The sequence below is a fragment of the Oreochromis aureus genome, linkage group 12 (genome assembly GCF_013358895.1).
Source record: "Oreochromis aureus strain Israel breed Guangdong linkage group 12, ZZ_aureus, whole genome shotgun sequence".
Taxonomy (NCBI): domain Eukaryota; kingdom Metazoa; phylum Chordata; class Actinopteri; order Cichliformes; family Cichlidae; genus Oreochromis; species Oreochromis aureus.
Genome location: NC_052953.1, coordinates 35,635,805 through 35,659,776, shown reverse-complemented (window position 1 = coordinate 35,659,776; position 23,972 = coordinate 35,635,805). Strand labels below are relative to the sequence as shown.

General features: G+C 41.8%; 1 protein-coding gene across 3 annotated transcripts; it reads left to right on the top strand.

Moving 5' to 3' along the window:
- The first annotated feature begins 470 nt into the window (after positions 1-470).
- fam151b (family with sequence similarity 151 member B) lies at positions 471-11,591 on the top strand. Of its 3 annotated transcripts, XR_004200322.2 has the most exons (7): positions 471-619; positions 740-865; positions 1,861-2,020; positions 2,097-2,314; positions 6,294-6,429; positions 6,959-8,730; positions 11,407-11,425. XR_004200322.2 is itself a non-coding variant. In XM_039621178.1 (6 exons), exons 1-6 carry the CDS (start codon positions 532-534, stop codon positions 11,476-11,478), a joined length of 750 nt encoding a protein of 249 aa, XP_039477112.1. In that variant the 5' UTR covers positions 471-531; the 3' UTR covers positions 11,479-11,591. The 3 variants fall into 3 exon arrangements, 2 of the variants coding, with proteins under 2 accessions (XP_039477112.1, XP_031610259.1); XM_039621178.1 differs by lacking the exon at positions 6,294-6,429 and having other exon boundaries at positions 8,645-8,730; positions 11,407-11,591; XM_031754399.2 differs by lacking the exon at positions 11,407-11,425 and having other exon boundaries at positions 6,959-9,503.
- The last annotated feature ends 12,381 nt before the right edge of the window (positions 11,592-23,972 follow it).

The window sequence follows — 23,972 nt, the reverse complement described above, 5'->3', positions numbered from 1 at the left end:
TAAAGATCCTTATGCAGCTGGGATCACAGTCACCAAAAACACCATCAGCTACACTTGAGTGGATAGAAATCTGGCAGGGCCCACAAGGTCCCCCTGCTCAAGAAGGCACATTAGAAATACTGCTGAGGGAGTTTCTATCAAAGGAAAGTTGGATAGAAGTCTGTTTCTAGTCCCTGTCAGGACTCTTGCTGCAGCGTTTCGGATTAACTGAAGGCTTTTCAGGGAGTTTTTAGGACATCCTGATAATAAAGAATTACAGTAGTCCAGCCTGGAAGTAATAAATGCATGAGCTAGTGTTTCAGCGTCACTCTGAGACAGAATATTTCTAATTTTAGAGACGTTTTCTTTTAGAGCTTATATTTTATTGTCTCACGTCGGTTGGGGGGAATTGGCTCGCTTAGATTTTGAACTGTGAAATCTCGATAAATATTGCATTGAATCAGTAAAAGACTACCGGTTCTTTTATTTTGACAATGTCGGACAGGAAATGTGTTGTTATTTATCTTCCGTTTTGGATCGCGGAGTTCGGCAATGAAAACGAATCTTTTGCTGAGTTTTCACAGAATTGCCTTAATTTTAATCGGGTGTTTTATATTTTATGTCTTGTGGAATTTAAAGGGTAAAACAGGCAGTAATGTCGAGCTTTGCAGCTACGCTCACTTATTTTAGCTAGCTCCACTTTACTGTGACAGAGAGGAGCTAATGGCTAATGAGTTCGATCCTCGTGTTCTGTTCGCAGGTGCGATGCGTGACCAAACGCTGGACTATTTCTTCAGTCGGAGTTTTATAACGAGGATGGACGCTGCCGAGGTTAGCTGGTCGCATGCAGCGAACAGCCGGAGCAGGCTGGCGGAGGCGCTCACAGGTGAGTCCGTGACGTGGCTGTCAGTCCCGCTGACGTCAACATGAAAATTCAAACACCTGACATTTTATTTTTGTTTATGTTAAAGGTCATTTTGTCTAAATCAGCCCTTGTTCTGTCCTGAAGGTTGCAGACTTCGAACTATTTTTCGTGGCCGTGTTAAGTTTCTGTTTCCTTCACATTAGCATCCGCATTAACGTAACCGTGGCTGCGTCACTCTGATAAAGGCTGAAATCATAGTTTCTCCCTGCTGACTCATGTTATCATACTTTTCAACAGAAATACAAATTTTAGAGTAAAAATATTAGAATGCATTATAATCTTTGGCTGTTGTACAGAAATATGGGAACACATTGCTTCCTCAAGCATGGCTGCTGGGAGCTTCCCATGATGCACTCAGTGTTTTTACTCAGCATGTGCTGATACATTTAATCAGTAATTATTATTAATCTCCGGCTCTCACAGCGTGTCCTTATTGTGATTTTGTGCTGTATAAATAAAATGTAACTGTATCGTGAAGGAAGGAGCTTCATGATATGTAACATGGTTTAGAGGGCTGGTGTGTGAGCTGTGATTTATCTCAGGTCTGCCTAATAATCTGGACTCTGTAATGTTATTTATAAAGCACTTTTCTAGTCTTACTGACCAACCAAAGAACTTAAGATTAGAAGTCACATTTTAACCACGTTCTGTACACTTCGAGGACTTTATCCACCTCGCATCCGTAGCCAGCTCAGATTTTCCAGTTAACCTAACATTTAATCCATGTTTGGACTGTGGGAAGAGGCCAGAGTCCCTGGAGAAACCCGCACAGGGAGAGCATACAAACTCCCTGTAGAGGCCACAGCTGGAGGTAACACAGACCGACTGTGTGCTTGTCATACTGCGCTAACCTCCTCTGAGCTGAAAATAAAAGGATGGATTCAGTGATGTTTGCAGTTGGGATGATATTTAAGAAAGATAAGAGCCAGTTTCTAATAGGCAACAACTGTTTTCAGGTCCTTCTCTTATGATTGAAGCTGACATTGTCATGAGAGGTCGTGATCCCAAGGAGCCAATCATGGCACATCCCCCTGATACAGACAGTGACATCACTCTGAGGGAATGGCTGGAGGGAGTGAAAGAGTATGGCAAGGGGATAAAGCTGGACTTTAAGAGGTGAGAGGCAGTTTCTGTTCCACCAATGCTGTGTGGGTGTTTGTGACGCTAACGCTGAGCTATACTCTCCACATAGTATGGAGGCTGTGTCACCATCTTTAGTCCTGCTGCAGGAGGTGCTGACTGAGCCATACCGTCCTGTGTGGATCAATGCGGACATCTTCTCGGGTCCTGGGGGGCAGATCGGACCTCTGCAGCGTCACACCTTCCTCTCTGTTGTGACTCGTCTTCCCTCACACACTGTGCTGTCTCTGGGCTGGACTACAGGATGGACTGCTGGGACAGATAATCCAGGTAAACATACCTCATCACCACTGCCTTTGTGTACACTGAGAACTCAGTTTTATTGATAATAGAAGAATAATATCATATAAACAAATGTATTCAGATTAGGGTTGGGTATCGTCACTGATTTCTAAAATCGATTCGATTCGATTTGAATCGGGGAAATTTTGCCTCAGACAGTCAGAAATATTATAATTCTGATCACGTATCGGTACATATCAATATTTTTAAATCTTTAAAAAGAAAGCTGACACTGTGAGACTTTATCAGAGGTGTGAGCATCACAGCAGAGGCCTTTGTGTCAAAGTAACTGAGGATAAAACAGAAAAACATGAAGCAGATTTTCCTGGCCTGGCTTTTTATAACAGATTACCTTAAAATGTTCTGCAGTAGAACAAAAACTGAAGAAAACTATGAATCAACATATAAACATTACCTGATGCTGCTGAAGTGAAGCAGAGCAAAGTTACAGAGGTTTGATTACAGACACAGCTGAGAGTTTTGCAATTTGAGATCATTTTAAAAAGTTTACATTTCTTCAGTATTGAACAGCAGAAATGTGGCTTTCTTGTCAGAAGTCATTTAAGTAATGAAGAAAAAAACCACACAGCGACCCACAGCGCTGTAAACAACGGTAGACTGGTAATAAGCAAGCGAATGAGAAACTGTTCTTCAAATACACAGAGCGAGAGAGAGCTGTGCAGGAAGTGTGATTTTTTTTTTTTTTTTTTTTTTTTATTGTGATGGAGGGAAAACAGCCATAGTCACAGTGAAGTCATGACGATGTTTATCTGTAGTTTGGATCTTCTTTTGCTGCTGGTTCAGTCAGTTTTTGTTGGAGAGAGATCAAACCTGCAGCTTCAGAATCTAGCGCAAAAAAAGACAAACACAAAGCGCGGACCTGCCGACACATCAAAACGAGTGAGCTGTCGGCTTTCAGCCCCGACCGTGTCCGTGCTGTCGGGTGAGAAAGGCGACAGCTCACTGATTCTGATCCGTCGGCGGGTCCGCGCTTTGTGTTTATGTCTTTGTGCAGAATCCGTGTACCTGCACAAAGACAAAACAGCTACTGTTTTAGCTGTTTGGTGGTTGTTGAAATTTTGTAAGGTTTAACCTGAGATTCTGGCGTTTTGGGCAAAATACGTTTATATTTAAAAATCGATTCAGGATTTAATGAATCGATATCACGTTATCCAAACTGGAATTGATTTTAATCAGAAAATCAATAATCAGAACCCACCTCTAATTCAGATTAGTGGGAGAAGATGCCCCCAGCACATTTAGGACCTTTTAGTATTATGACCCATATTTGAGGGTTTTAGGATGATATTACTAAAAAGCCTAACTGCTGTTCAGTACTGAAGAAATGTAAATGTTGGGTCTGCGCTTGCAGGCCCCGCTGGTTCAGAGACTTATCACCCGTGAAGGAAGCAAGACATCGGCTTAACCGATTTTTAACTTGCGACGGAAGGGAAGCCTGGCCGGATCTCAGAGCTGCGACTCTGCACTCGACCTCAGACGACTCCGCCCCCAGCCTTCGCTTGCTGCCTTTTATTGAAATGCATACAGTTTACACAAGCACCACCCATTGTAAAACCCCTGTGGTGTGTCAGGCACTGTGTGTGTGTGTGTTTGTGTGACTTCCTGCTGATCACAAAGGGTCATCTCCCCTCACCCTGTATATAGCTTAATTCCTTTAACGATCCACCATACACAAGCACAGGTGAGGCCATAAAGGGCAGGAAGTAAACATCCTCACTAAATAAAGACACCCAGAACCTTACATGCAATGTCTGCAGTTAAACACTGAAACTAATTTCCTCCCCACCATCCTAGATGTGGAGGGGAGGAACAGAAAAATATCTGAACATGCAGTTCAAGACAAGGTTTATGAATTAAAGTACAACAATGACAACTATTATCAAAATCACCCTAACAGTAAACTTTTTAAAATGATCTCAACTTACAAAACTCTCAGCTGTCTCTATAATCAAACCTCTGTAACTTTGCTCTGCTTCACTTCAGCAGCATCAGGTAATGTTCATATGCTGATTCATGGTTTTCTTCAGTTTTGGTTCTACTGCAGAATATTTTAAGGTTCTGTGCTATAAAAAGCCACGCCAGGAACATCTGCTTCATGGTTTTCTGTTTTATCCTCAGTTACTTTGACACAAAGGCATCTGATAAAGTCTCACAGTGTCAGCTTTGTTTTATACACAGATATAAAACATGGATATGTACTGATAAGTGATCAGAATTATAATATTTCTGACTGAGTCAAAATCAGTTATAGAAATCAGTGACGATACCCAGCCCTGCTGTGGATGCCTGACCAAACCTGTCTGATAATTGTGAACTTTTTCTTGAATGAGTCTCAATTCAACTCAGTTTTATTTATATACCATCAAATCACGACAACAGTCACCTCAAAGCGCTTTATATTGCTTTATAATATTGGTAAAGACCTTACAATAATACAGAGAGATTCCAACAACCCACTATGAGCTGTGGCAACAGTGGGGAGGAAAAACTCAGTTTGAACAGGAAGACATCTCCAGCAGAACCAGGGTCAGGGAGGGGCGGGGCCATCTGCTGCGACAAGACCAGCCGACACTCCGACTGCGAGCCAGTCTGTGTCATATCACACAGCAAGAGCCTCCTTAATGGTTTATATGTTGTCTGTCTTGACCAACACATGACCAGCAGCGCCAAGAAATATTAGAAAACCTGCCGTCAGCTCCAGGGTTAGGACGTAGACCTGGGGCAGGTTAATGAAGAATCAGTGACTGTAGGTGGGATGGGATCTCACATCCAGAGCTGAGAATCCTACGTCCTCAACAGACCTGAGGGGTGACTGAGATGTAGTCTCTATTTACACGTATAAACCTGTAACATGGACAGTATGACAGTTCTCAAATACGCAGACAACATGGTGGTGCACCCGACTCTAATAGCCTGGCAGCATATTGTCAGCAAGTGGATTTACTCATTTACTTCTTAGAACTGAATGTTTGAAAACCAAGGAGCAGTGCTGCTGTTGAAGAGCCACCCCTGATCATGCAACAACTCACACGCTGTTTCAGCGCCTGGAGGTCAAAGGGCAGGTGGTGCAGCAGCTCGGTGCCTACCCAAGCAGTGAGGAGACTCAGAATACTTTATTAATGCCAGAGGAAACTATGCAGTCACAGTTGTTCCACGACAGCAAGGACAGTAACTAACAAGTTACAGTACCAATTAAATAATACAGTATATTACACAATAGTTCTAATAAATAAATAAATATCCCACTATCTTACATAAAAGTGAGTGTAGATAAAGCTGAAATTGAGATGCCCTCTTAGACTGACCCTCCTTTGTGCAGATGTTGCAGTGCATACTTGTAGATGGACGTAGCCACAGGCAGGAACTATTTTCTGTCTCATTTGGGTAAATCTGTCTCTCTCTGAGCATGCTCAGCACATCACGGACTGGGTGGGAGGTTTTGTCCAGCATTCTCTGTGTCTTGGACAACATCCGCCTCTCTGACACCATCTTGGCAGAGTCCACCTCCGTTCCCACAACGTTACTAGCCTGGTGGATCAGTGTATTTAGTCTCCGCGACCCATCCGGGTATGCAAAAGCTGCTGCTAGAAGAATAAATTCTCACCAGGAAAATACATGAATGCAACATAAGAGTTCATCCTGAGACTACAAGAACTCATGTTCATGGACTACCTTGACAGCCGAGTCAGCCAGCAGTCAGGCAGATAATGTTGGTCCAGAACTGCTGAGGAGCTCTTGCGATTTTTAATGGGGAAGAAGGCGAGAATGCCAGGCTGTTATACTGGGAACTGTGGGACCATGTGTCTGTCTCACCTGAGAGCACTTCCTGAGTGAGGTTAGAACGAGAATCAGTAAGTCCTCGGCAGACCAGAGTGACGCATCTCACATAACAAGTTTATGAAAAGTGAACTTGCATTTTGATTTGTTTTGTTTCGCTTTTGTTCAGGCTACAGTTGGGATATGGTCCATATGATGGAGAAGATATGTAGAGACCTTAAACATCCCGTCACGTTCCCCGTACGTGCAGCTCTGCTGGCCAAGTCCTTCTCCCAGCTGACATGGCTGCTGAAGCAGTCAGACAGGTGAATATCGGCCATGTCAGACGGTTTTCTCTGAGCAACACCGCAGACATGCAGTGGCTTCTTTGCTGTCTCCTGGTTGTCAGAAGAACCCATATATATGCTGGATATCAGTGTATTCATCCAATAAGTCTCATTGTGGATCAGAGTTAGTCATTAGGCTGCCAACAGTCACAGTAGTTTCTCCTTTTTACTTTGCACACATTGGTGTGGGACACAGCTGAAGCGTTATGTTACCATATAATCATAAAACGTTCTTTTAGCTTCTTAGGTGAGATCTCTGTCTGTCGAAGCAGTGAGAGAGAAAGTGTCATCATTGGACAGAAGCATGTGTGGATCACAGTTTACCTCGAGCCACACTCTTGTCTCATAGTTGTGATTTCATTGGACCATTTTAATGTTTCAATGCCACAAAGTTAGATTTTCATCTGTTGTTACAATAAAGTAAAAAAAATCAGAATAAAGTCAAATAGACGGAGTTTCCAAAACCATTCTGACATATGTTAATACCTTTTTTCCTTGACATTGACAGGTACACTCTAACTGTGTGGACGGGCCACAGTGATGAGTTCTCACTGCAGGACTTGCTGCCCTACAGAGAAGAGTTTGCCACGAGCAGGATTTACTTTGACCTGCCAGACTCTCTAAGAGCACAGATCATTTCAGCACAATAAGCAAATATGAATCCAGTGAGAAGTCTGGCTCTGACATTAACTGGTGCACCTGCAAGTAAAAACTAACTTTATCCTGAATTTATCTGAAGCTCACTTCCTGTTAAAACAGAGTTCATCCTCCCCACCGTCACCGACTGCTTGCTCATAGGAATCGTCTATTCATGACGATCCTCTGCGATACTGTAAGGTGTCTGCCTCACAGTATTAATGCCATGACATTAATGTTACTGGTGCTGGTGCATTTCAAATGAAAAGATGCTCTAAGCCCACTTGTATGTAATATTTTCTCACTTTTCTCTATCGATTCTTTTTTTTTTTTTCAGTTGAGTCCAGTCACGTTGTGTTTTTGTTTGTTTGTTTGTTTATTTTTTAAAGAGTCTTCGTCTATTTTCAAGTGGGACAAATCAGACAGTTTCGAGCAGAAGGGGCCTCTTTCCCACAAAAGTTGGACTTTCCTTCACTTACACGACCTTGTAGCTGTGTCTTTGTGTCTTTCAGAAGCTGAGGTTAAAATTATTTTCTTAAAAATATATATAGTTCAAGTTACACTGGATAACAAAGTGCATGTGGTTAAATCCAGGTCATAATGCTCTATTTGGTACTTTGATTAGTAAACCATGAGGAACATCTGTTGGGCGTCACACATAATATCCAGAATCAGTGTTCTGTTGAGAAAGGCGGCGTTGAAAGAGCTTCAAGTCCCCCCAGCTTACCTCTCATCACATCTTCACAGGGCAAAAGGTCTTAACATGTAGCTTTTATGTTAAAATGATGCCAAAACAGTCATTTTACTCATAGCACTGGGATAACATACTGACCACAATATAAACTTACACACTTACATTTCATATGGAGTGACTTCAGTGACCTCAGAGGCTGTCAGTGAAAAGGTGGGAGGAGCCACTGATCTAGAAGAATGTCTGACTTTAAAAGAAATGAGTATGTTGTGATTGACAAACAGAGTTTTTGAGAGGAAAAGTGAAACAGAATATTCTTTATTTGAAACAGGCATTATGCTAATGCATGTTCATGTAAAAATGAGCTCATGATAAATGTAACTGAAGATAATTTGCATGAACTGAATGAAACACTAAAGTTACTCGAATGTGACTGAATGTTCATATGCAACAGAATTCAGTTTGTAAATAATAACACAGAAAAGAGGAAAATTTAAGTGGTTTTAATGTTTAAACTTTAAATCATGTATGTGGAAAAGTCAGAGAGAGGATGGACATGGAGTGATGTTAACAGCGTGACTGGATGTCATCTCAGAAGATGTGATGTCCGGTAAGTAAGGGGGCAGAAAGGATGAGCAGGTATAAAAGCTTTGTGTAGAGGTCTTCCCTTTGTCGTCTGCAACATGAGCAGTTCAGAAGATTTGGCCTAAAGTCTTTACAGTTGGAAATTCTGGCAGAGGTGCCAGATGCATCGATGGCTGCCCGAACTGTGAACATGCAAACTGGTTTTGTATTTTTTGTCCTTTTCTCTGCTCATTTTTACTGTGTTGGATGATAGAATCAAGAGCATTTTTTATTTCCACTCAGCGCAAAAACACAGAGACAAGCGCATCTCCATGCCTGGCTGTGGTCGTTCCCGCTCCAACCTTTCTCCTCAAAAGGATCTGAACAAGGTTGGTATTAGCTTAGAGTAGGTTCATTAGATAAGTATAATTCAGGTGATTATTATTATTATTTGATTCTGCTTTTGCTTTGAACCTGTTAAATTGCTTTAATAAAATATCCTGCAATTAAAGTCTAAATTGTAGACGTTCTCTTTTTAACCCTTTCTGAAACAGTATTAGTAAAAACCCGAGTATTAGTATGAACAGTTCTTACACATTATCCAGCCTTTTAAAAGTAACAGACACTTAGGGCTTAGTTTTCTATGCCACTAAATGTACCCCAATTAGTTAACAAGTGCACCAACCTAGAGGAGAACTGCTGTTAACAGGTGTGGCTGGTAAGATACAGACCCTGCAAGGTTACTCGGGCTCCTGGATTTTCTTATCAGAGAAGGCAGAGTGGACAACTAGAGGGTTTTAAGGCTGTTAGTACAGTGCCAATCCCCATCTGCTCCATCTAAGCTCTACTGCCTATTGGGTAAGACTCATAGGATTAGAAGAGCTGATCCAGACTTACTGGAATTGGGGTGTTGGTCCCACAGAGTCCCACAGTTGTGCATGCTGTAACTTCAGTGGGCTACGAGTGATGTGCACCTCAGGTTTCTATCATTTAGGAAATCTAGTTGTGCCCCAAGACTTTGGACAGTCACAGGTCACTTTTCAGACAAGATTCAATTCAATTCAGTTTTATTTACACAGCGCCAAATCACAACAACAGTCACCTCAAGGTGCTTTATATTGTAAGATAGATCCTACAATAATAGATACAGAGAAAAACCCAACAATCATATGACCCCCTATGAGCAAGCACTTTGGCCACAGTGGGAAGGAAAAACTCCCTTTTAACAGGAAGAAACCTCCTGCAGAACCAGGCTCAGGGAGGGGCGGGGCCATCTGCTGTGACCGGCTGGGGTGAGAGAAGGAAGACAGGATAAAGACATGCTGTGGAAGAGAGACAGAGGTTAATAACAGATATGATTCAGCAGAGAGGTCTGTTAACACATAGTGAGTGAGGAAGAAACACCCAGTGCATCATGGGAATCATGGGAAATTCAGTGAAGGATGTTTCAAATGCCATATTTGGAGGCAATAACGTCACAGCGACGCAATGAAAGCTGTCCAAATTCAAAGAGTCCTCCAGATGTGGCAACAAATGCGTCCTTGTTTTTCCGAATTGCAAGGATTGGTCCGACGTATCCTTCGTGTCCTAACATATCCCAGGATTCATTGTGGGCCATACAGGAGATTTTTTGTCTGATAGCGATGGTGGTCAAAGCGGGAGAGGAAAACACTTTCAAATGTAAGTATATGAAAATCTGGTGGTACAAAAGTTAAATTGTTATAGCGGTTGTGTTGTTAGGCTTTGCGCATCCACGTAGACATTTTTCTTTTAAATTAAAATAACCGTAAACTAGCTTGTATGGTTGGTCCCACGGTTTTTCACGTATTGCTGCTTACATAAAGCTGATTTTGCTTTTTGTGAATTAACCTTTTTGTGATATGTTGTGGGGAACAAAGACCAAACGGCTCAGTTGATTAAAATGAGGAGAAAAGATCACCTCTTCACTGGGGTGAAGAATTCAGCCACTGTGGCGTGGATGTACAAGAATAAATCAATTTGCACATCATAGTCATATGAGGATGGTTTTATTAACCCTCATGCTGTACAGAACCTGTGATGTCCACACGGTATTCCTCTGGTGTTCTGCTGTGAAAACTCTGGGATTTAGGGATTAACATAGTTGCCATGGTTTCCTTTCTCCTCTTATTTGTTGTGTGTGATCAGGACAATAGTGGAGAAGATGGGCCTGCAGGGGGAAGTCACCCCCTTGCAGGCCAGAAGACATGAGATAACTTAAAAAAATACAAAGTACGTATGTGTGTTATCAAGAAGATAATTATTAAGAACACAAGTTGATAGATGTGCAATTACTAAGAGTTGTTGTGGTGTTTTTATTTGCCTGCTGTCATTTTTGATTTCCTCTGCCTTTAGGATTGCAAGTATCCAGGCTCAGGAGAGGGGGTCAGTGGGAAGCCCACTGCTGCTACCTGGCCCTGGTTTGCCACCATGGATGAGGTGATAGGACAGATGCCTTCCATTAGGAATTCTGTCCTAATTTCCTCTCTCCCTGAGGACACTCCAGGGCCAAGCGCAGCAGTGGGTAACCAAAACGAAAGTGACGAGGAAAGAGTCAGCCACCCACGACAGGGAGAAAGAGGAAAAGAGACAGGGATGATGAGCTGCTAGACCTCATCAGGGAGGACATGAGGCAGCAAAGAGAGGCTGAGGAGAGGAGAGCAGGGAGAGGACGGACAGACTGTTTTCACTTCTAGAAAGATCAGTTCCAAAATGAGAAATGTATTTATTCGAATATATTTGTTACATTGTTATATGTGTTGCATTAGTTTAAAGGTTTTATGTTATAAATAAATTGATTAAAACAAACATTAATTGTCACCGAACTCATTTTATTTACAGGTATTTGTAACATGTATGAACATAACGCTAACTCTGAAGAATGTTAAATGGATATTTATTTGATAGCAATAAAGTAAATAACAATAATAATTAAACATGAATATTTCTAATACACCAACAGTATGTAAAGATGAAAAAACAATATTTACAGTTGTTCACACAGGATTAACCTGAGTAACCTGTTCCTGGACTGTTTTTTTTAATAGATTACAGGAAGTCTGGCAGTGTTGCTGAATCTGACGAAGCAAGATCAGACATGGATGGGCTGCTGCAACTGAGACCTGCAGTTTGTCTTTTCTGGTCAGTGAGTGGCGAATCACACAGGGTGGTCTGCAAAGAGAGCTTCAGGATGCTTCCTCCCACTGTCCACTGCATCGTCCATCCACAGGGTTTGCAGGGCCGGCTCAATCGACGGCTGCCACACCACTAAGATGGATGCTATATTACTACTAGTATAATACTTGTAACTCTGGAGGATACAACAGTTTGATAAAGTACTATGAAAAAAAAGAAACCAAAAGATTAGTTTCAAAGACATTGAGGGGTCTGAAAAATGCTTTTGTCATGATGTAATCTGTAATTTCCACAAAGTATGCTGATCAGTGTAATTTTCAAATGATTGAACTGTAGTAGAGACGAGCAAACATATTGGTAGATCTGAGAAGAGAGAACTTTTGTTATGAAAATGATTTTAATCTTTTACACATGATTGCGTTTGAGCTTATTAAAGAGCTGTGGCTCCTGGTCAAGTGAAGGTCAGAAACTCTTGGCAGGCGTTAAGGATCAGCCAATACACGGTGAGGAGGACAGGAGCTCTGAAAGGAATGGCAACACACCTGCTTACATGACATACGCCTGGAGTGATTTTTTATCTTTTATTACTTATATCCTTTAGAGTTAAGATTTAAGTTTTTATCATTTACACCTTATATCTTTTTGAGTAAGTCTTAAGTTTCAGTTATGTTCAGTTTGAGTAAGTTTCCTTCATGGTTTGAGTGTGACATTTAGCCTAGAAATCACACAGAGTTCAGCTGTGTATGTGCACAGGCCTTATGTCTGGCTAAGACGAGAGGTGTGAGGTGAGCTGGCGTGCAGACGAGGTCATGACACATACATAGCCTACACAGCAGGCACCCACATACACACACACACTCACACACACACATACACACCATAATAGATCTATTTTGGTAGGTAAGAAGTGAAGATGTGTTTTTGCTGCAATTGCAAATTGTGCCGGCAGATTGTCAGATGCTTACAGGAAGTACACCTGATCTACGGGAAGATAAGGAGGCGTACGTGGGGCGACACCGGGATGGAGATGAGACGTAATGTTCTTTAAACTATGTTAAAGTTAGCAGGAACATTTTGTGGTTTAGACTGACGTAAGCTGTATTTTGTCTGTTTTTGCAAAAGAGGGGGGCTTTGTTGTTGTACCCATATAAAACCTTTGTCTAATTATGGTAAGTTCAGTTCGATTGCTGACTTTGCCCAGCTTCGGACTCCACGCGTGTAATCAATAAATCTTTGCTTTGATCACATCTTCTGGACCAGAGTTGTTATTTGCTTGTGAGCCCTCCGTACTCCTTTTCTCCAACTTTTGAACCTTAACAACATTTATATATTTTATATAATACAGTGAATGTGTACGAATGACCAGCAATAATTCATCCATCCATCCGCTTCCGCTTATCCTTTTCAGGGTCGCGGGGGGCGCTGGAGCCTATCCCAGCTGTCATAGGGCGAGAGGCGGGGTACACCCTGGACAGGTCGCCAGTCTGTCGCAGGGCCAACACACAGGGACAGACAACCATTCACACCTAGTGATAATTTCGATTATCCAATTAACCTATCCCCACAAGCTGCATGTCTTTGGACGGTGGGAGGAAGCCGGAGTACCCGGAGGGAACCCACGCAAACACGGGGAGAACATGCAAACTCCACACAGAAAGACCCCGGCCTGATGGTGGAATTGAACTCAGGACCTTCTTGCTGTGTGGTGTTACGGGTTCGAAATTGAGGACGAGAGTAAAACAATGATGGTCCAGAAGAGGTCAATCAAACAATTGATTTTAATGAATACACGCAGCGTGGAGAGGTGTAAACTGCAAAACAGTTGTACATCTCTACCCAAAATACACTCTAGATTGCTTTTATAACATCAGGGTATTGTAACGCCCCTTCTTGCGTTTACAAGCACATAATTTGCATGTACAGAACATTCATGTATTTTAAGAATTAAATGCAACATAGAGGTTCCTCCTTGTGGCATACTCTTCCGAATATGGTGATGACCTAAGGCCTTTGAGGTCACCATGGACTGGACATCCTTCCGTCACCTGTAACTAAGCAAACTCAAATGCAACAAGAAGCTGAATACATTCAGGCCTTTGCTCAGCTACTATTTTACTATACCAATATACTCAGCATATGAGTTATGATACATATATATTTAACTCAATCATTTTAAAGTAGTTATAACTGCACCTGTAATAAAAATGTTAATATTTGATTATAATAACCCCTATAATGTAAATTATAACATAATGCCAGCAGCTTCAATAAATGCTTGGATGAAATGATAATTAATGCAATGACAAGATGATGGTTATGTAAAATAATCCCTATAATTCTACAGTGGCAACAGTGCTAACCACCGTGCCACCGTGCTGCCCACCAGCAATAATTCAGTCACTGAAATTAAACATGAAATTAGCTAAGTAATTCCTAAATGCGTGTAGATTAAAGGGAATTATCTTACCTGGTTATGACTGTCTCTGGCCAAACATGCCAGCGACGACGATAAAGTTTTTATAGCTCCTTGAGAATTAAAAATGTAAAAACGGAGCGACAATTCTGGGTCCATTTTAAAGTTTTCTCATTGTGGCGTTAGCGACCAGAAAAACACGGAAGGGCGGACTTGAACGATGGCTAGAAGGCTGTCCAATTTCACAGCTGCTCATTTCCTTCCTATCAATCCGTCGAAGGATCCTACCTAAGTAGGTAAGATGCTTCGGAGTATCCTTCCCCTGAATTTGGACACAGCACTATTGTAGCCAGTGTTGGTCAAGTTACCTGAAAATAGAAATTAGTTACTAATTACTTCTCCAAGAAAGTAATCCCATTACTTTATTGATTACCTATTTTCAAAAGTAATTGGTTACTTTATTACTTAGTTACTTTTTAAAAACATGATACACAACCTGAATATGTAATAAAGCAATAGACCTTTCAGTACAATTCTAGTTTTTTTATGCACAATCCATCATTAACAATTGAATCAAATGAAAAGCCTCCTTAAAAATTGTTTTATTAGATTTAATCTTTTAACTTTATGCACATTGCGTCAAGCAAAAATTAAATTATATGCAACAGTCTTTGACTGAAAGAAATGTGTTTAACATTTAAACCTATTTCCTGCATATTCCAACATATAAAATAAAATAATGTTTTGTGTTTACACTCACTCTTTCAAATAGATGCAAGTAAAACAAAGCAGAAAATAAATAAAACCTAAAATTCAGCAGCAGAGTCCTGTTGCTCTTTAATCTATTTTCACCTTGTGAGCAAGTGGTCAAAAAGGGTTATATCAAAAAATGATGAAATGACAAGGCCACTGATAGGTTTGTAACATAAACCTATTCGCTGGAACATTCAGGACAATTTGCTACACAGCAAAAACAAGACACAAGTAGGCAAAGTTCTTTGTAGTACTCATGCATGAGGGAGGCCTGCCTGGAGCCAAGTGTCGTTCCACCCACTTGACCTCCGCCAGACTCTCAGCCAGGTTCCCCATAGCACTCCTTTTATTGCGGTTACATGAATATGCATAGGTTCATTAACACATAAAGGCTTGCATAGGTATACATGTGAACAAAGAATACCTTGTGTGTGTGTGTGTGTGTGCGTGTGTGTGTGTGTGTGTGTACGTGTGGGGTCAAAATGTGACCCCGTGAAGACTCCCCAAAGCTGGTGCCAGGAGTCTAGCGGTACATCTGAACAAAAGGCTCTTACACTCAAACAGATATACGCAGTGTTGGGGAGTAACGGAATACATGTACCGCCGTTACGTATTCAGAATACAAAATATGAGTAACTGTATTCCGTTACAGTTACCGTTTAAAAAGGTGGTATTCAGAATACAGTTACTTTGTTGAAATAAATGGATTACACGGCGGTACTTCCCTGTTTCATATTGTCGCGGGTCAGGATTGTTTGGGTTTGTTTGACAGCTACGTTCTGTTGTTCCAGGCGGCAGCGTTACGGTTGCCATGGTTACAGGGTGACGCGCTCTCTCTGCGTGTTTCCTGGGTGAGAGAGCGCTTTTTGTTGTTGTTGTTGTGCTAAGCTAAAGGCAGAATGCTACAGGCATGGCTCTAAAGCATGTAGCCTGATGGGCAGTGTAGTCCGTGCTGCAGGAGAATGGACTGCCATACACGTTATGTGTCTGTGAGCGAGGGAGGGAGAGAAAGGAAAAGTCCGAGCTGTCACGGAGCAAAAACGGAGCTGCAAGCATGTAAATATAATAATAACCACTGCAGCCAAGAAGAGTGCCTGAGGAGCCCATTTGTAAGTAAGCTATTAAGACTCAACTGTACACTGTGTTCGTGTTTTCCTCCGGAAACAATAAGTTCCGTCGGAGCAGCCTTTCAACGCCTCTCTCTGTCTCTGGCAAGCAAATTTGACCCAGACAACAAAGTAAAGCTAGTTTTCGGCTACCAGCCCGACAGGGAACCGGACGTATTAGCCAGAGGTCCCTTTACTACGTTTCGTACTACGTACCTTCAGTAACAGTAATAAATCACAGCAACAGGACATTCATGTAGCTGTAAACAGCATGATAATATATTAAGTATTCCAAAGTATTCAGAATACGTTACTCTCATTGAGTAACGTAACGGAATACGTTACAGAATACATTTTGGGGCATGTATTCAGTATTCTGTAGTGGAATACATTTTAAAAGTAACCTTCCCAACACTGGATATACGTATGTTTGCTATACCATATATCAGAAAGAGAAGATACGACCTCTCCTAGGAGGTGTGTGATCTATGCCAGAACACTCTGAAGAGGAGTGAACACACTCCCCTCTTCATGCTACACAGCGTTGTTACAGACCTCCTGGGATGAGACATTCTTTCAATATGCCATCAACTATATACTTCTAAACACAAATGATTACATGTTTCTTAATACAAATGACAATAATAAAATATAAACCCAACATCACCACCCTGTATTGTCATTTTATAAGGCTATATGGCGTATATATATCTCTTCAGCTCTACACCACTTGTCACCATTTTCAGTGCAGGCTTCATTCATACACACACATTAGCCTTAGCATCCATGTCACTCTGCTGCAACAGTATGTAGTTGGTAAAAGTGTTAGCAATCATTTTATTCACCATCGATCTTACACATGGCAAAATGCAACCTGTAAACAAGCAAAACAATGCCAACAATGTGAGAATGGGAGTCAAAAACTTTAAGAACATATTCCACCATGGTCCAGATGTCAACCAGGCTATCCAGCCTTGGGACGCGTCTCCTCCTGATGTGTGGTCCGCCACATATCTCTGCAGAGCAGTTAAGTTCTGCAGTGCTTCATAGATGTCTCCTCCAGTTGTGTATCCATCCGGGATAAATGTACAACATGTCTCTCCAATCAGCTTACACACTCCTCCTTGTGATGCTGTTATCAAGTCCAGGGTCAGCCTGTTCTGCAGAACCATCGTTCTGATGGCCTTCTGCTCCTCCGCTAAAGCTGTCCCCAGCTTCTTAGTGAGATTAATGTGTCGCAGTAGGGCATACCGGTTGATCTCCACGTGATCCCGCACCTCTGCAACTCCGATGTTTGGGATCAGACTTTGGAAGAACTTAGCTCCTCCACCCCAAATGCGGAATTCCCGCGGCACTCCAGTGTCTACTGTCACTCCAAAAGAGTTTGGTGAGGCTATATCCACCTCACGCTTCCGTCGGTTGCTAGGGTGATGTTCAACTCTGTCCATGAAGAAGACATGATCCGATAACTTCACCAAGGCACACAATCCTCCCCATCCCTCAGGGAGTGATAGATAGGCTTTATGTCCACACATGAAATACCAATCAGCCAACACTCTTGTTCCTTTACTGCTCGGCACTGTCTGTGCACAGCCTGTCCACTTCTGGCTCTTTGCTTTTACTGGTATTCTGTAAGCCAGGTTCACCTTGCATTCGATCCTCCTCAATGTCAAGTTCTCAGCACACTTCGCACTGGTCAAACATTTCATACACCTGCTCTCATTTTCTGGAGGGCAGTAGGAGTATATGTATTTACATAAGTGAAGCGGCAGCTCCCCCACTGACAGTGTTCCATTGTTCATCACACACACTGGTAGTTGAGCTGTGTCTAGCTTATTCAGCAATATTATGTCTGGCAGCGGGTCTGACACTTGAGGCCAGGCCAATAAGTCAGTTTGTCCAGAACAATTCACGTTCAGAAGTGGCGACTTACTCCAGGTGATGTTCAGAGGTGTACTGTAGTTGGCCTTGGACCAGAGGACTCTGTAGCCAGGATGAGTTGCTAAGCCTAACAGACACCAACTTCTGTCCTCTGTTATGCTGTACGGCCACAATCCAGATGTATATGCGGACAATGGCATATGAGCACACACATAGCAGTCCGTCCTATTGTTCAAGTGAGCAGTTGTATTCATAAACTGCCACCAAACGTTTGTAGAATAGCCATGAGGATATTGGGTGTGGTTTCCTCAGACATACAGGGTCTCCACTGCTGACCATGACGACATCAAAGCCAGTACACCCAGCAGGGTGGACAACACTTTTCCAGCCATTCTGATGAGTACCTGTGGCTCAGTTGGTTTCTTCACCGGATTGAGACGAGGGGCCCTGGAGGCTTTCCCCCCCTACCCGGGTCTTCCTGCCACTTACTCCGAGCTGGCCTGGATGTGTGTCACCTTTTTGCAGTGGCTTTGGTGTATCCAGGTGGGTCGTTCTGCGATTTTCACAGCTGTTGGTGTTGTCAGCAGAGCCTGGTACGGTCCGTCCCACCGTGGCGTCGACCAGCACTTCCTCTTTATGACCTTTATCAGCACCCAGTCTCCTGGCTTCAGACGTTCTTCCTGTACAGAGACAGAATCATCTGGCAGATTATTTGCACTCATGACTTCTTTGCTTTTCAACATTTTAATCACCCAGTCTGCTAGTGTGTTTTCTTCTTCTGCTTTATCATTATCAATACAAAACACTGGAACTCTAAATGGCCTGCCATATATTATTTCAAATGGGGTTAGACCATTATCAGTCGGCGTAATTCTCATATACATTTTCACCAGCTCAATGCAGTCTACCCATGTTCTGTCTGTTTCCTCCATTGTTTTCCTGAGTCTCAGTTTTACTGTGCCATTAGTCCTTTCAACCAGCCCCGCACTTTGTGGGTGGTATGAGCAGTGGTTTTTCAGTGTTATCCCCAGATGTTGTGACATTTTCTCAATTACTTCATTCACAAAATGAGGACCATTGTCACTGTATATAGTCTGGGGGATCCCATGCTCTGGGAACACATTTTTGCATATTGCCTTAGCCACTGAAATAGCATCTGCTCTCTTAGTGGGGACAATTTCAACCCACTTTGAGAACGGGCACACAATTACCAGGCAGTACCTGTAGGTGTTACAGTTAGACAACTCAATGAAATCCATATGGATTACTTCAAACGGGTAGCTGGGTCTGGGAAACCTTCCTCTTCTAGGTCTGAGGTTCCCCTGAGCATTATGTTTACAACATATTAAACATGCTTTACAAAAATGTTTTGAATAAGCATTGAATCCCAGTGTGAAAAACTGCCGTTCGACTGCTGTCACCATCCCGGCTGTGGAGACATGGCAGAGCCCATGGCTCAAAATTGCAGCAGTCCTATATAAGTTTTTAGGCAATATAGGTTTATCACAAAGATAGTAGACATCACCTCTCAGGCTTGCTCCTTTAGTGAGCCATAGTTGCTTCTCAGCTGGAGGTGAGTGTGACTGCATGTCTGCTAACACATCATGTGTAATGGGCATAGTTTGCTCCTGAGACGCCAGAATATGAACCCCATGTGTTCCAAGGGCTGCTTCCTTTGCAATTTTATCTGCAAAGGCATTGCCTAGTACAATGGGGTCAGTGCCACGTGTGTGTGCTGCACATTTACAAACCGCAACTTTACTGGGCAGTAATACTGCTTTCAACAGGTCCTGTAAAAGTGTTGCATGCTCCACAGGTTTCCCTGTCGAGGTTGTCATGCCTCGTCTTGACCACTGAGCGGCAAAGAAGTGAAGTGTAGCATAGGCATATTGACTGTCTGTATAAATAGTCACTGCCTGCCCCTCAGCTGCTTTGCAGGCTTCCGTCAGAGCCACTATCTCAGCTGCTTGGGCAGACATGGAATGTGATAACTGCCCAGCACGGATGACCTGTACATCATCCACAACAGCAAAGCCCGTTTTAGTCTTTCCCTCTGCCGTTTTAAAACTTGAACCATCAACAAACCAAACCCTGCCCTCAGTGAGTGGTATGTCTGTTAAATCACCTCTAGGTTTACACTGTGTTTCCACATGCTCACGACACACATGTGGTGTACCCTCTTCCTCTGTGGGTAACAGTGTAGAGGGATTCAAAGTTGTACACCGCTTAATAGTTACGTGTGGCTGGGAGAGCAACAATGACATTAAAGATAAGTGTCTTGCCGGTGACAAGAATGTCATTTTAGTCTGCAGCAATAAAACATCCACCTCATGTGGAACTAGCAGGGTCAAAGGGTGAAACAAAACAATTTCACCAGAGCACTTTACAGCTTCAGCGGCAGCGCACACAGATCGCACACAGTGAGGTAATGCACAAGCCACTGAATCCAGCCTCTTAGAATAATAAGCTACTGGCTTCATTCTACCTCCACATTTTTGTGCTAACATGGATGTCATAAAATGCCCTTTACAGTCAACAGTTTGAACAAAAGGCTTGTTATAATCTGGAAGCCCTAGAACTGATGCTCCTGTCAGCATCTGTTTCAGCATGCACAGAGCTTGCTCCCCCTCAGGGGTCCAACTCAAACTTTCTGACATAGCCAAAGGTTTACTGTACATCATATCTAATAATGGCTGCGCAACTTCAGCGTAATGGGGCATCCACGATCGACAGAAATTTAGCAACCCTAGAAATTGCATCATGTGTTTCTTTGTCTCTGGCCTAGGTGCTGCCAAAATAGCTGTTTTCCTCTCTGGGTGTATGCTCTTCCCTGCTGCACTAAGCAGATGTCCTAAAAATTTCACTTCTGTCTTTACCCACTGTAGCTTTTGTTAAGGTTCAAAAATATAGGGAAGGAAACACAGGAGGAATGCAAGTAACCACACTGGTCCAAAGGGTAAAGACGATGATTTTAATGAAATGACACGCGTGGGAGAATGAGCGGACTCTGTAAGCAGACAGCCCCACAATCTCATCCTCCTAACATCAAAATACAGTTTTATATGCATCAGAGTATATTTAGTGACGCCCCCTCATTGCGTCATCACATACATCAGCTTCAAAACCACAAATGTTCTATTTGACAACTTAAGGCACAATTAAAAGTACACTGGCTTCCATCTTCTCCCGGTGGTTTCCGTAAGCCAGCTCAGCTCTCGCATCGTGCATCTACTGCTTCATCAGTCAACTCTCACCTACACCCCAACAGTGTGTGTGTGTATGTGTGTCTGTGCGTACATCGCGGGGGTGCTGCATGCTGTGTACTGCATGACCTCTCACTATTTGTCTGTCTGTGCGTGCAGAGTTTGCATCTGCTTTTCTGAACCCTAGTTGACCTTAACTTAAGCAACTTGAACTTTCCCCTATCAGTGATTCCTCTAACTAAGTGTGCGTGTGGTTACGTGTATGTCCGAACCAAGACTATATATGTGTACTCTACTGAATTAATGTTTTGATCAAAAGCCTCTACTAAAAGCTTAAATCAAAGATAAATGCATACTAACTCTTTGGCTTTCACTCGCTCTGCTTTCGGTTTCGCTTCTGCAAAAGCACACCGTTTCCTGTCAGCCTGCAACTCAGCTTCTCCCCCACTGAAGACTATGTGTAAGAATATAAAACATTCAGAAACCTTTAACTTATAGATTCAACTGATTATAACTGAACCTGTAATAAACCTGTTAATATTTGATTATGATAACCCCTGTAATACAAATTATAACCTAATGCCCGCACTTCAATAAATGCTTGGATGAAATGATAATTAATGCAATGATAAAGATGATGGTTATGAACAGTAACCCTAAAATAATTCCTATAATTCTACACTTCCCTCTCTTGACCTCTTGACCACAAGAGGTCACCATACTGTGTGTTGGGTCACTCCTTGGCCCATTCAGCTGCTCCCCTGTCCATCCCAGACATCATGGACATTAGGATCACTGTTCTTAGCTCTGACCCTCTCTTGGCATCCTGTGACTTAACAAATCAGACAACCTCATGTCATCTAGGTGGTCTTAGTTATAAAATGCCCGCTCCCACTTGAGAACACTTCATGCTTAAGTGGTCTCTGCTCCTCTTCTGGGTCCCACTCTAGTGGAACTCTGGCCACCTGCAAAGGAAACAAAACACTTTCTCCCTACTATGCTCTAAGTTACTCTGTTCCTCGATTGTTCTCAAAACATGAACCTAATTTCATATTTGGTTTTTGACTTTTATTTTCAAATCTTAATCAACCGTACTCAGCATTTGTAAAACTCTTCAAGCACTGCCTTCAAGAGAATCGAAGGAAGCACGTCTCTGCATATGCTTCCTCTTTGCTCCTTATCTGATCATCAACATCCTGTGCACAAACTGTCACTGCTGCAAGGGCCTCTCATCTAAAGTCACCTTTCACAAGAAAAATCATCATAAAATCATTATAAGGGCTTATTCTACTAAAAGGATCAAAGAAAAACAATCACTTTAATCACTCAGTGTAAGCACATAGTTAATTGCTCCTAGATAAACTTCATCATAGCTAAAAGCTGAACTCTAACAGTATTTTGAACTCCCATTTCCTGGGTGATAACCTGTTTGAATCTATCATTTTATTTCATTTTGCTGCTTTTAATGTAATGGTACATTCTAATTATATTTTATCAGTCATTATATTTTATCAGTTTTAACCAAAATACATAAGCTTTTCCCCTTGGACCTGGTTTAAAGCAAAAACTTGATCCCTTCAACAAGTATTTGTTATCCTGTAACTGCATTTTATATAAGAGGACTAATTTAGAACTGCATGTGTTATCTCCATATTTTACATGTCACCCAATTTAGTTACAAACGAAACTCCTATTCAGTTAAATGCTAAATGGATTTCAGGCCTTTTGCCTGGAATCAATACTGTCAGGTCTTAATGAACTCTATATGTCTGTAAGCGTGTGCAATCCTTCAATAACTCAGGTCATTCTCACAGTAGATTGGCTAATCATAACGTTAACCAAAAGTTTATGACCCTCAAGAGACGACTCTCTGAGCCACAACTCCGTCAAAGGCACAAAAATGCAATGTGTATGAAAAATCATTTCTACATATATAATCTCCAATATTATTCATTTGAGTCAGCGAGACTTTTAACATAAATAAATCTATTTACTATCTGTTTCTAAAGCCTACATTATAACAACATTCTAGCATTATGTCACTGTGACATCTTATCCTAAAAATCAAAAAGAAATCCCACATTTTCTACTCATAAAATCTTCACTATTTTCCCCAAAGCATATCCTTTATTCCCACAGTTTCCCCTTTAAATTTGGTGTACAACTTCTTTTTAACCCCAGCAATTTATCTTCTAAACAGAATTCAGTTCATTTTACTCCTTTCTTTAGAATTAACAATCTCCGCCTCAGTTTTACTGTATCTAGATTATCAAACAACCCCAATCATTATAAAATCCTAGTAAAACCCTTTCAAATTAAACAAATTAAATCTTAAATCCTCTCTTTTTGACATCTCATGTGGCAAAAAACTCAACATGCTCCACCCAAGCTTAACAAATCAAAAGGAAAAAAGGTTAGTCATTTCATTTCTCAGAACAGCTCAGCAATTCTCCTCTCCGGTGTTTTGCTCCAGCCCTGAAAACCTGTGTTTAAGGAACAAAATCAATTTAATCATCATGTCAAATCTCCTTCAACTCGTTGCTCCATGGAAAGTCTGGATCCTTGGAATTTCCTGAAAACAAAACCCTGTACTTTACATTTCATATTCTCCCTCTATGATCCGGTCTGTGTTATAACACAAAATAAACTTAAACAGAACAGTTATTAATCATGTGTCACCTCAGTTCATGGTAACTTAAGTTACATCAAACAATGTTTCCCTTTTAGCATTTAGCATTCTATAATGTAATAACATGGTCTAACCCAAATCAACAAAGCAGAAATTCACCCAAAGGAACATCAGCATCCCCAGATTTAAGTCTTCCACTTCTCCTGTTTGTCAACCTTTTATTTATTTCCCCCCTTGGTCCAACCACTCACATTCACTCCCATGCATTCACACATGATATTTTTTGCTGATCTGCAGCCTTCACAAGACGTCATCAGATGCTCCACATCAGCAAAATGAGCTCAATCATTTGTTTTATTTCGTTTTCTTTTTTAGGAAAATAGTTCTCTATACTTTTGACTGGATTGAATCGATACAATCCATTTTTAGACAGAGACTTGCCGCCAATCAGTCTCTGATTGTAATCAATTATAATTCTGTAAAGCCCACCTGA